The sequence below is a fragment of the Anser brachyrhynchus genome (assembly GCF_964034855.1).
Source record: "Anser brachyrhynchus genome assembly, chromosome: 2".
Classification (NCBI taxonomy): Eukaryota; Metazoa; Chordata; class Aves; order Anseriformes; family Anatidae; genus Anser; species Anser brachyrhynchus.
Window position 1 is genome coordinate 138,742,451 of NC_137695.1, and position 14,085 is coordinate 138,756,535.

The 14,085-nt window shown below is 40.1% G+C and overlaps 1 protein-coding gene across 9 annotated transcripts in view; it reads left to right on the plus strand.

The window, feature by feature from the left end:
* The first annotated feature begins 292 nt into the window (after nucleotides 1-292).
* The window catches only part of VPS13B (vacuolar protein sorting 13 homolog B), a 477,988-nt gene continuing 464,195 nt past the window's right edge, over nucleotides 293-14,085 (plus strand). For all 9 annotated transcript variants that reach the window (XM_080583158.1, XM_080583153.1, XM_080583155.1 and 6 more), the window contains exons 1-3: nucleotides 293-980; nucleotides 1,992-2,169; nucleotides 7,211-7,354. In XM_080583158.1, the coding sequence (XP_080439284.1) occupies nucleotides 2,023-2,169; nucleotides 7,211-7,354 (291 nt within the window). In that variant the 5' untranslated portion in view covers nucleotides 293-980; nucleotides 1,992-2,022. The remainder of the gene's footprint in view (nucleotides 981-1,991; nucleotides 2,170-7,210; nucleotides 7,355-14,085) is intronic.

Genomic DNA, 14,085 nt, shown 5'->3' on the forward strand with positions numbered 1-14,085 from the left:
CTACAAGGAATGTAAAACTCAATGGTCATATCAGACTCGTCTTTAAAAACCAAAGTAGGAGGCCTTTGTAACAGGTTAGTCATTCACCCTGGAAAAAATCAGCCCCTGCTCTTTCCGACATCGACCCCACGAGGATCCCATTAATCCACTCTCCCCAGTGCATGCCCAGGGCATTGGCGCTGTCCCAGAGGGTTTTTCTGTCAGCATTGCTCTGGGCATGCCTAAAGCCCAAGATATTTCTGAGTAACTTTCTCCTCACGTTCAATACTGAAATTCAGAGCCTAGTTAGAACACCACACGAAAGCGATACGGGAAACACACATCTTTATTAGACAGGTTGAGAACCAGCTACACGCTTGCTGCCACCGACATCTGCCCAACGGCCACCCGCCTGCGCTGCGGGAACCAGGCGGCGGGGAGGGAGCGGGCTGAAGCCCTGCAGCCTCCAGGAACACATCCCAGGATTAATGTAGGACAGGCTGGAGCCCGTGCTCTCAGCCCGAGAGGCCTCCTTCGGCGCCCCGCACGGCGGCAATGTACCGAGGAAGGCGGCTCCTCCTCAGCCGCGGACACTGACCGGCAGCCACCACACCCCAAAGCGACCACCATCACAGGGCGGCCGGCACCGCGCATGCGCACACCCCCTCCCCGCCCCACAACGCCGGGGCGGAACTCCTGGCAAACACCTCTCCTCCGCCTTCACGCCCACCTTCCGGCCTCACCGCGGTGCTCCCCTTAAACCCTTCCGGCCGGGCCGGCCAGCCCAGACGCGCCCGGACGATAGAGGGGAGCGCACGGAGCGGGGAACCAGGAAGCGGCCGTGAGGCGGCCGCGCAGGGCGCCGGGCTCCTGCTGCCCGGCCGGCCCGGGAGGGGGGCACCGAGCCGCTGTGGGGCGGGCACCCGGCCCCGCACAGCCTCGGGCGGGCGGGCACGGCCGGCACGGGAGCTGCTGGGGGTGCCCCGGCTCGCTGGGGAGGGGTGCGTGTCCCTGGGGAAGCGCGGCGGTGCGGGGAGGGAGGGGAGTGTGGGTGGGGGGGTGGCACTAGGGGAGCCCAGGTGCAGGTGGGGGCGTTGGGGTGAGGGGGGCGTTGGGGTGAGGGGGGTTTCAAGCAGGTGTTCTGGCTCTGTGCGCGTTGGTTGGGGTGTGAGAGCGGCGAGGTGTTTCTCGGGGGTGCCTTAATACGGACGTTTGTTAGTTAAGAGCGGTAGGATCTGTATGGGTTTAGCTGTAGTGTAAGTTACTTGTGTGAGTTTTAGGTGAAAGTATGGGAGGGTGCTTGATATCTTCTCCATCTCCCTCCCTCTGTCTTTTTTGGGTAGTGAACATCCTAGTTATTAGCTCCTATATATATATATGTGTATATGTGTGTGTGTATATATATATATATATCTAAAAGCTGGGTATTCATAAATCCAAATAGACTTGCTTTCATCTTGATATCTATTTCATATTTAAGTGTAAGTATACGGATGGTTGGGGTTGCTCAGCCTGGAGAAGGCTCCCAGACGGACCTCATTGCAGCCTTCCAGTACCTAAACAGGGCTACAGGAAAGCTGCGAAGAGACTCTTTGGTAGGGGGTGTAGGGATAGGACAAGGGGGAATGGCTTGAGACTGAAAGAGGGTAGATTTGGATTAGATATAAGGAAGAAATTCTTCACTCAGAGGGTGGTGAGGCCCTGGCACAGGCTGCCCAGAGAAGCTGTGGATGCCCCATCCCTGGAGGTGCTCAAGGCCAGGCTGGATGGGGCTTTGGGCAACCTGGGCTGGTGGGAGGTGTCCCTGCCCATGGCAGGGGGCTGGAACTGGGTGGGCTTTAAGGTCCCTTCCAACCCAAACCATTCTGTGGTTCTATGTCTGTATACGTATCCTTTGTTTAGAATATGAGGTAGATTTTTTGCCTATGTCCAGGCAACATGGTTGTCACTTTACTGGAAGTTATGCTGACAGATTTGTAAATAATACCTCATTGTCTTCTCTTTGTTTCTAGTGCCTGACCCGTAATACAGAGATCTTCCAGAATGTTGGAGTCCTATGTAACTCCCATTTTGATGAGTTATGTGAATCGCTACATCAAGAACTTGAAGCCTTCAGATCTACAGTTGTCACTCTGGGGGGGAGATGTTGTGCTTAGTAAACTTGAATTGAAGCTGGATGTACTTGAACAGGTATGTTCTGATTAGAGTAGCTGTATTATGTGTCTTTGATTTTGGGAAAATCAAGAGTTTACCAAACAGTTTACATGGGTCTGCACAGATAAATGTTCACTTACTACTTGTTTTTCTTATGCAAATTGTTTTTTCCTGCATATAGTTACTCTCGTATTAATTCTATGCTATTTGTTTAGTGATGAATGGTAATTTTTTTCATTTTCTACAAGCTAAGGGGGCGTGAAGAGAGAGGCTCTTTTGTGTGTATGTTTATTCTTTCAGTGACCATTGTTTAACAACAGAAACATCTAACTAAATCGCTTTTCCGGTCATATTTACCAATTGCATATAGTAACTAGTTCAGAATGTCACACAGTCAAGGAAGACCTCTTTTTAATTATGCAAACCAAACACAGATTTGTGTTCTCTGTATTGTTTTATGGCTATGGTTTTAATCATTCTAGTTGTATCTGAGCCTGAGTAATTGAGGGGAGAATTTTGTCAGCTATTTTACGTGGATTAGATCTGAGGCCCCGTAACTTAACAGTAAAAAGAAAAGCTTCACCAAGTAAAACAATTGGTGAAGAATTTGGAGCCTGTAGTTAAAATGAACCGGGTAAGTCTTTGCTGAGGAACTGCTTTCTTCTGTGCTTATCCGTGTTGACAGTGTAAGTGTGTCAGACAGATAAAGCTGTTGTACACGGAGTAGCAAGTCTGAGCTAGAGTCCCGTGTCCAATTGTATCCCAAATGAAGGGGCTGAGAGAGAAATAAAATAGTGGAAGCAAAAACTAATGGAAGATATAGATAATACGGCCTATGGAAGAGCAATGTAAAAGACAAGGACCGTGTCTTAATTTTAAATAAAGTAAGATGAGGCAAGAGTCTTTTTTGCATGTCTTTTATGTGTGAGATAAGAAAGAATGGAATAAATTTTACTCAGGAGACTTAGACTGGACATTAAGGAAATTTCTTCTCATGTTTTAATCAGATTATGAGGCATTGGAGTAGACTGTGGAGACTGTGTGGTCTTTATCAGGGGAACCTTTAGAAATATGAAAGAAGTGTTTATGGCCAATAAAGTATCTCTGATCCACTTTCAGAATAGGATCAAGCCTTTCAAGAGATATTGTCAGTCTTTCTGTAAAGAGCCTGATTAATTTTCCTTCCAAGTATTTGGTGGCCTTTGTATTTTCTCTCAAGGCAGATGCCTTTCAGTTCCTCATTTTCTTGGTACGGGATGCCCATACAATTAGTGTGGGTACTAGATTGCAGTTGGTAGGATGTGTTCCTCCTGTGTATATTTAAAGTCTTTTTAATTTTACATGCTATGGAATCAAAGGAGGATTGATCAGAAGGGAATTCTGGATGTTGTCTGATCCAACCTCCTGCTTGGAGCACTTGGAGCTGTTACCAGCATTACATGAGATCAGTTTTGTTCTGTTGAGTCTTGGAATCTCCAGCCTGGGTTGTGAAAACCTCCTCTTTGGGTAAACTGTCACAGTGCTGTACCGCTCCTATAGGGATAAAGTTTGTTCTCACAACAAACAGTGACTTGGGATGGATATATCAAACCATGCATGGTACCTGGCCCTATAGGAGTTTGCTATCGCCTACTTTCAAGGAGTTTCTCAGAGATGATCCTTGCCTGTACGTGTTTCAGCTCGGTCCATAAATACCCAGTGCGATCTGTTGCTGTCTTGGCTGTTCTACTGGCAAGTGCTGCTTCATGAACCCTTGCGCAAGTCTTATTGGCTTTGATGGGGATGTGGATGTATAGTAAATACAAAATGTAGCTCAGTTTTTTTTTAACAGTTCATTTGGCTGTGTGTTTATGTGAAATGTGGTGATCTTCATTTGGCTCTTATGCTTTGAACCTTGCCTGGACCCACAGAGCATATTTAGGATGTCCTTTATCTCTTTTTTTCTTCTTTCTCATTTTTGTTCCTTTTTTTTTTTTGAAGGGATACTGCTTTATTCCTGCTCAACAAAACTTTTTTTTTGAGTATGTAATAATGCAACATCCCTAAGCCTTTGCAGCTGGCAGGAAATTCCCTTAAAAAGCTGAACTCTCTAGAAGTTACCTGTACATATTAATGTATTTGGGAACATTGAACATTGTTAGAGGATTCCAGCTTTTCTTGAAATCTTTTGTAATATAGCTGCTGACTTAAATTTATCAAACCCAAAGAGAGAACATTTCTGTACCTGGAAAAAAAATATATATATATACTTGATATGTGTGTATATATATATGTATATTTTATATGCAGTCATTAAACTAAAATAATATAACTTTCTGGAGTAACTTTGCAATAACTTCTAGGGTCTGTCTCTTCCCCCACCTGATTTGCCATTAGGCAGTATTTTTGACCATACCAGTTCTGTAGTGAAAGCTGAGTGCTTGTTTGCACTCAGGCTCAACCTTCTAGCTACAATGTGGCTTTCAGACATAATTATGGCATTCTTTGAATCCTCAGTTAATTTCATAATAATTATCTTCAGTTGAAGATTAAAGCTAATAAAATTAGGATCTCTGAAGATATTTTTGAGATTAACAGTACAAAGTAAAAAGTTACTGTAGTTGCCAGATCTATTCAGACATGTTAATAGCTTGATAATTCTTTAGTGATGGAAAGATTCTTTAAACATTTTAGCTAGCTAACATGTTCTGTCTGGTATCTTGGTCAAAGTGTTTTTGAAAGTTAATTAAAAATGTAATCAGTGTGTGACTGTAGGGTCTTTAAACCATTGGTTACAGTGGTAACTGCCAGTACCTTTTGGGTCATGTATGTTGTTTCACTATGTTGTCTTTTGCTTTTGTAAAGATAGATTAATGGGGAGAAGAGCAAAACATGGTTTGTGTTAAGACTTCATAAAGATTGAATCTGCATTGACACCTGAAACACAAACTGTGTTGCAGGGATGGTGTATGTGAATAAACGCACACAGTAGAAAATCCAGGAAACCTTACTATAGTGTTACACTTTTATAATGACTGAAGGTTTTAATCTGAAAGCATTCAAATAATAGCAAAGACAAATACGAAAAATGACAATGTACTTAAAATAACTTTAAGGAAATGAGGGTGTAAAAATATCATAAGTGTCTGAGCGATGTGCCACTGTGTTACTTGCGAAGCACCGCCTTGAATGTGAAGAAGAGGTATTTGAACACTGACTTTGAGGAACAGTACGTACACCCCAAAGTTAAGAAGAGCCTTGTATTTTAGAGCAAGGGGAATTAAGATCATCTGGTCTGCGGTCTTGCATGATGTCAGCCAGTTATTTACATGTCAAGCCCATGAGTTTGTTTTCAGCCATGTCATAACTTTTGAAAGATTTATATGATGTAAATGTAAAATTTAAAAGGTAAGGCCTAATCTGTCGTAAGTACAAAAATACATTCAGAATTTCATGCTATACTTAATGAAAGGGGAAAGATTGCACAGGAAAGGAAGAGAAATAAAACTGGTCTTTGTTATGTTGGATTATAAACAAGTTACTAAATTTGGCGCACATTTGTTTTGTATTGTCTACCGAAGTAACACAACAAAGATTTCTCTGCATTGCTGTAACGAAACTTGCTTGTGCAATTAGGATAATGTCAGACACTGTTTGTATCAAAATTCCTTTGAAACAAAGGAACTATGTTTTCTAAATACGCCGAAGTTCTGTGTCGCTATGCATTTGGCTGTATTGCTTCAGTTTGAAAGGATTCCGACTTCCATTCATTTTTTCAATACCATGCAGTTAGCTAGAAAAAAAATGGGAATATGTTAAATCCGTCCAGCAAATGGTAGAAAAAGATGTGTTGTAAAATGGTCTTTGAAGTAAATTCATAACTTCCATGTGTGAAAACAAGTCAGGATCTAAAAAGACATTGTAGTACTGAGGTACATAAAAAAAAAATTACATATTTGTGAGTGAGGAAAGGGAGTTTATTTCTATCATCATAAATAGTAATAATTTGCTGTTTGAGTCATGAAAGCATCGTCCCTTAAATTGTAGCGTGTTTTTTAGATTGCATGTTTTTCTGATCATTTATTTCCGTGGGCTCCCACAAAGCTGCAGGACAGAAGATACCTTTTCATTTTTGGTATTATCTGTGTAGCAATGTCTGTAACTAAACTGTCCTGTACTTGGTTTTCAGTGGCTTAACTGCAACTGCCTGGATTAACATTTTATGTGTGGTGATTTTATGCCTAAGGAGAGAGGCTTTTAGCTAAAATCTTCCAGTGTATTTGTGAAAGAGATGAAGAAACACTTGTAAAATCAGATTAACAATTCTCAAACTATTTTCAAGAGAAGGTCTGTAACTCAGGTTTTGGAATGAGGACTTGAAATTGTGATTTTGTGTAGGTATAGTCAAGGTGGCAGCCAAGAGTCCGTGACAGGATATGTTTTCTGTTTCCTTAACCTTTAAATTTATTTTAACACTAGAATGAGAGTACAAACTGTATTTACATAAAATAAAGGGACCAAATAAGCATGTATCTAACAAAAACTCATTAGTATTTTCTACTTTAAGTTGTTAGTGCCTCATAGCTTTTGTATAGGCTTCATTTTTGTTTGTGTCCAATCTTAAGAGCCCTGAGCTCTTACAACTCAAAAATACTAAAATATTTTGGAAGAAGTTGCCTTGCTGTGGCTTTGTCAATGTTTGTTTAATTCCAGATTTGTTTTCAGAATAATTCAGTTTGGGTATCAATTTAAGTATTTACTTTCACCTGGTTCATTTCTACTTATCTCTGGAATAGTGACACACTTTGTGGTAGCTCCATGGAAGAGGTGGCTTTAAACCTTCTATTATCAAGGACGTAGGAATCCAGATGAGTCTTTAAAGCAGACTAGTTGTAATGTGTGAGCAATTAGTGGGCTAGTTGCCAAATTCAGAGTCACACTGCTAATTTGGGGAGGGAGAAGAACCTTTGACTTAGGTCTTGTGCCAGAACCTTAAAATAATAAGGTTCAAGTTACAAATAATAAATTACAAGTGTGTCTTGAATTTTGATATATTTCAGTAGTTAATTGATCACCCTTTTTCTTTTGTTGTTGTTAGGAGCTGAAACTACCATTCACTTTTCTAAGTGGGCATATTCATGAACTTCGGATTCATGTGCCATGGACAAAATTAGGATCAGAACCAGTTGTCATCACTATCAATACAATGGAATGTATCTTGAAATTAAAGGATGGGGCTCAGGTAAGAAATGTGATGAATGTTTGTTTTTCTCTCATTTAGAGGTTGATGAGAATAGTTTCTATAGGTCACTTTATTTTAAGCCATCTGAAGAATCAGGCGAGTGAAGCTGTAGTTCTTCCCATCATGACTAGTCTCGTCCTTTATATGTATTTTTAATGCTGTATTAGCTCTAACAGCGTTCTTTCAGGTGTAAATCCCTGTTAATAGTGCTCTGCCACAATTTTCATTTTGCTTGACAACAAATGGGTTGTGAGAGCAATATAGCATCCCTCCCAGGAACTCTTCTCCCTTTTTACATTATCATACTTACTTAATTGAATGTACTTGGAATAATTACATGTAAGGGTGTTAAAGGGCTTTTTGTTTAGTTGCTTGTAATAATTTGTCCATTAGACTGTTTCACAGGCTTAGAAAAGATTTTCTTCTGACACAGCAAAGCTCAAACATGCAGTGGCTCAATCTTGTTGTATTTCTGACTTGGTCAACAAAAGGTAATTGGGTATGTTAGTGTTGGAACTTGTCTTTTTAGTAAGGGTGGTGCTTTAACTCTAGGGAAGCTTTGCTTTTTTGTTTGTTTGGAAGTCTTGTTCATGTTTTAATTTCAACAGTCCTCTGCTTTTATTAAGTATCCTGCCGAAGAAACTTGCAATTTGTGCAAAGCTCTCAGTTGTTCGGTAGGAAGCTTAATGAGCTATTAACATTTAACATCAATAAATAGTTATTAGCCAGCAAGAACATTAGAGTGCACTTTTCTATTATGTTTGATATTTTTTGTAATTTTTCCACAGTTTGAGAGCTAAAATGCTTTTGTTGCTGGAGTAGAAGTCTCTAGCCCTAGGTATGCCACCAGCAAAGCATATACTTGTGTTCTGTAGTTATACTTAATCTGTGTTGCATGCATGCGCATACAAAAGTACACAGACCAACAGCTAAATGCTAAGTACTTTTCCAATGTTAAGGTAAGATTTTGAGGCCAGATGTTCCTTGAGAGATGTGTTTTAGAAGCAGCAAATTAAAATTAATTATAGAAGCTGCAGAAAAAGATTTGTAGCCCCTTTGTGCAATCCAGAACTAATATTTGATATTGGACCATGCAGATGGCTACTGCTGGAATGATCAGATTTCCTGTTTGCATGGTATTTGAAACTTAAATTTTGTGGTGCATACAGCAAAAGGTCAAATGTCATGAATGTAAGGCGCTCTCAAAACAAGTATTTGTTACAGATGTTTAAGATTCAGGGGCAAGAAAGGATTTTTCAAAATTGCAATTGACATTTGGACAAATTATTCAGTGGTACGTACACTCAGGAGAGTAAAATTTGGATCTGTGCCATAGTAGGATTATCTTTGACTAATAAGAATGTAAATGAAAATACTTTTATGCTGTTTTCTGAGGATATGGTTTAAGAAGTTGACAGCTTGAATTTTATTTCTTAAATTACTGTTCTAAAAAGAAAATATTTTGACAAATTCTTGTGTTGTAAATTCCAGTGTGACTGTGCAGTTGGCTAAGACCAGTTGTCATAAAAATGTTTGTAATTAGTACATTAAAAAATTGGATGAAATAGAATATTTCTGTGGAAGATGGAAGTAAAATCACTTTTGGAGAATTTAGCTGAAACTGGAACCGTTCTGCCCAGGACTTCATGTCAGAAAATAGCATAATTAGCAAGAAAGTTCAGTTTAGTTCTCAAAAGTTTATTGGCTTAGTTCTGCATTTCCTTCCTCAGGCAAAACCTTTAATGAGCACAAGTATAAATTCACCTGAGCAAAAAATCCTCAACATGGAGTAAATTGCTCTGTTGGAAAGGGGCTGTTTCAAAGAGTGTTTATTTAGAAGAGGTATGGGGATTATAGTTCACAGCATTATGTGACATTACTGTCCCTTGAACCTTATAGATTTTGGTGGACCAAAAAAAACCTCTTTCCCTTTATATGTCTTTCTGAGGAGTGCTAGTCCCTTGGAAATGCTTCTGTATGTCAGTGCTTTAGTTTCACTGATACCATGTCACTGCTTAGTTTCATTGTTAGTGTTTTCTTTTGTTTCTTTTTTATGCTATTGCTGTGTCTCCTTTATTTAGACAAAAACTTGGAGTAGACAGCAAGATGGACAATAATGGCTCAACTTCTCGTTTCATGATAACATTCTAAGCAGAGCTGTTGTGCAAGTGGTATATAAAGCCCACAGCGTCGAATTAGTGATGCTTTTAGCAAATTTGGAAATTGGAGCATATTGAAGGTCACTGCTTTTCCCATCTTTACTGTGCTTTCCTTCCTCCCTTCCTTGCCTTCTTTGCAGGTGACAGTACCATTTCTGTAACTGGTGGAAGTGTTGAATAAGTATGGCTGCTTTATAAGAAGATAAAACTTAAGTGCATCAGGGACAGAATTTTGCAGTGAATAAGGTGGTGTTTGGTAAAACATGCTTTGTATGTAAATAATTTGTTATAAATTTGGTTGATGTTAGTGAACTCAGACTTTGGTGTGCAGCATTTTGCATTGTTTTGATGTCTGTCAGCTTTGTGCGACTGTGCTTGTTTTACTGCTTCTGAGTGTAGCCTTCTGCAGCACTGAGCTTTAAACGTGACCACTTAAATTATCAAATCCATGAAAAATGTTGGTTAAGTATGATTGAGGTGTGTTCTTACAGTCTTAAATGTGGTTCTGACCTTGTACACTGACTTCCATTCATTTAGTTATGGTAGTTACTTCTATGAGATTGTTCCTCATGAATATTAGGTATTGTTTCAGAGAGTAGTTGAAGTTCCTGTATTATATTCTTGTAATTAGTTGTATGTCAGAACTTTATCTAGAATTGAAATCCCCTTGCTAAACCTCAGTTGGGGCAGTTCCCTACAGTAGAGTTTCAGTTGCCTTTTTTGTCCTGTTGGACCCTTCTTAACGTTTTACTTTTCCTGCCCAATTTTATTTTTTTTGAAAGCTGGTTGAAATTCTTTGCTCATTCCTCTCCTGTGCCACAATAACTGTGTGCCCAAACCAGAGGCTTTAAATTCAGTCTGCGCTAATTGGGAAGGATAAGTCTGTCTGTCTCCTTCACCTTAATGGCATTGTAGCTAACCACACGACTGATCTTTCTGTTCAACCTTGAATTTTGTGGTTTTTAGTCTTGGAAATGACGCAGATGGAAAGGAGATTCAAGGAGAAATGTATTATCTGCGTTACTGCTTTGCTTTTGAATTCTTGTTTTTAATCAGGACACAGTGCATCCGGAGTAGCCAGTGTATATGGTGAAAAATGTCTCTACTCCAAGGACCTCTGTAGAGCTCAGAGTTGGACTTGATACTTTTGGGTGCCTTCAACTCAGGATCTTTTATGTTTCTGTAACAAATTACCATGTTGGGGAAGACAACTGGATACAGACACTTACAGGGGCACAAGGAAACTAAGTAGTTGTTTGGATCAGCATATAGACAATTAACCACTTGTTCCTTTCATAAGGCATTACAAAGAAGGTTTTGAAGGAATATAATAACTTTGTGATAACAGTGGAGAAACAGCTCACAAGCGTGGTTGTCAGAAGAGCAGACACGTTCTTATCTGAAAATCAGCAGAGACTGTCATCGAAGAATGCTGAAAGCAGAAATTGATCTTGACTAGCAGATGATCGAGATGGTAGATAGGGTGTGCAAAAAGGTTATGAAGGACTTTGAAAGGGAAGACAGAAGGCTTGTATTTGATGATGAGGTTATAGTTATAATGTGTTTGCTTAGGTGGTAAAGCTAGCTCCAGGTCCTTAATAGTGGCTTATTATTTTTTTCCCCTTCTCACTTCGCTTGTAGTAGTTCAACTGAATGTGATTGTATGGACAATCAGTGTTGTTTTTTCTGTTCGAGTATATGTGTATGCTGTTCAATGACAGCAAAAATATGGTAAGACTTGAAATCAGAGGACTGAGAGTCTAGTGGTCCACCTTTCTGCTTTTCTTTTGCTTGTGTGCAAGCTCAAGCCAAGTCTTTATTTTTGAAATATTTTCATTTGGTACTTGCTCATTTTCATGGTGATGTCTTTTTAGATCAGTAAATCTGATAGTGAAGTTTTACATTTGTATGCAGAGTGTAAGGTAAAGAGCACATTGAGGCTGCCCTACAGGATGCAAACTGTTGTCAGCTAGTGTTGCTCGAATCATGATTTCATGTTAATAACATGTGAAATTCAGTGTTAATTCATGCTGCTTTTGTGTTTTAATACCTTAATATAACAAGAAGGATTTTGTCTGTGTGCACATGCAAATAAGTATATCTAAGTAAAAAGAGTGATTTTCTATATTGCTTTTAATTAACAAAAGATTCTTTTGTGTAGATCAGACTTAAAAAAAAAAATCTGGCAATTTTCTTTTGCTTTTTTGGTTCAAGGTAGGAATTGAGACCCACTTAAACCAAAAAGAAATCTTGATTTCCATTTAACTTCTGTCCTTTCTGATGATTCATTTTCTTTGAAATAGGGACTAAACTTTAACATTTTCTTACTGATTCAGAATATCTGTCACATGCTAACCTATTTGTGAAAGGTATTTGTATGTACATTATTAAAATTGACTTGGACTTCATAGTTTCAATTTCTGGAGAAAGTCTTCAATGCTGATGTTTTATGTACTATTTAAGGCCTCAAAGACATTACCTAACTGAGATGCAAACACCAATTTGCGATGCCAGGTGCACAAAATAAGGTAAGGGTGAAGTCATTGCCTCAAAGAGCAGTTCTTGGCTTCTGTTGGCTTGTTGATAGACTCTATATTTTTTCCTCTGTTTTTCGCTGTCCTTATGGACTCTAAAATACCCCTGTGAAAAATTTAGGAAGGACTGTTATAAATGTGAATGCAAGTCTGCTTTTTCTTTCTGGTACAAATGAGAAAAGATGCCATCTTAGATCTACTGGTTAAAAAGGTTGGGGGAGAGCTATTAGTTTTTTTCCTCCCAAATGTGCATTACTTTAATTTTTCTCACCTTTCTCAGTATCCTCTCAGCATTCTAATCTTGCTTCCTACATCTTTTCATCATCTCATCTTGTTCAGGCTAATGGTTTTGAGATTCTTTCTAGCATGGAGCATCCAAACTTAAATTGTTTAGGAATGAAGGCCTTGTAGGTCTTGGTAAGCACGAAGACCGTTATAGACCCTTATAACCGTTACGTGATGTGTTGGAAGGAATAGTCTCTTCGCTGAGCTTAAGCTTCTTCCAAACAAGTGGAGAAGCTCATGTTTACTAGCCCTGATCTTCAGTGGGGCTTTTAAACACCTTGCTATTTGTGCTGGATGGGCAATACAGCAGGGCACAAGCAATCTAGGACATTTCTGAAGAGACAATCACTTCCAGAGAGAGGTAATAGAGCCCCTAACACAGAAGTGGTCTGATGGACCGTTTACAAGAAAGGAAAAATTAGTCAAAGTTGAAGACTGGGGGCAGTCTTGGCTGCAGTGACCATGAAGTGGTGGATTTTGTGCATCTGAGAGAAGAGAGCAGGGCAAAAAGCACAACTGCAACCTTGAACTTACAGAGAGCACCTGTTGCGACTTGCATAGAAGAATGCCCTGGGTTATAGATCTGGAGAGAAAAGTGGTTGGTATTCAAGGATACCTCCTCCAACATATATCAAGAATGATCTATCTCAATAGGCAGGAAAAGGCAGCAGGAGGCCTGTATGGATGAACAAGGAGCTCCTGACTAAGCTCAGATGTGGAAAAGGAAGTGTACAAGAGGTGAAAGCAGGGACAGGTGACTTGGGAGGACTGTACAGATGTCTCATCATGCAGGGATGAGGTTAGGAAAGGCAAGGCCAGCTTGGGGTTGATTCTGGCAGGGGATGTGAAGTGCAACAGAAAAGGGTTCTACAAGTACCTAAACTGCAAAAAGCAAGCTAGGGAAAATGTGGGCACCCTGGTGAATGGCACAGGGGCCTTGGTGACAAAGGACACGAGAGGCTGAAATACTCAACATCTTTGTTACCTCAATATTTACTAGTAAGACTGGCCTTCAGGAACCCAAGGCCACTGACACCAGAGAGAAAAGTACTCTTCAGTGGAGGAGGATTAGGTTAGGGAACATCTAAACAAACTGGACATAATGGGACCCCATGGAATGCACCCACTAGTGCAGGGGACACTGGCTGATGCCATTGCAAGGCTGCTCTTGATTATCTTTGAAAGATCACAGTGATCATGGTGACCGAGAGGTTCCTGAAGGGCAAGAAGGAGAACCTGGGACAATACAGGCCAGTCAGCTTCACCTCAGTTCCTCAGAAGGCAACAGAGCAACTAAACTTGGAAACCATTTCTGGGCATGTGAAGGACCAGAAGGTGATTGGGAGTCATTACCATGGATTTACAAAGGCAAAATGGTGCTTAACCAAATGGATTGTTTCCCACAACAAGATGATTAGCTAAGTGGATGAGGGAAGAGCAGTGGATGTTGTTTATCTTAACTTCATTAGGGCTCTTGACATGGTCTCCCATAACATTCTAGTCAAAGACAGACATGGACCCATGAAATGGTAGTCTGAGAGATGGGGCAGGTGAAGTGACAACTCACATTCCACTCTGTATCTATCTCATAGACAGTAACTTGTAATCTATAGGGCAAGCTGTGGTCAGCTAAGAAGAGTTCTCAAGAAATGTTTTCTGAAGGTTCAGGAAGGTTTGTCAGTCTTTGGTTGGATTTTATGCCGTTTCTGTTAAGAATTGTAACTTGAAGGAACTGAGCTTTCATATGAATTGT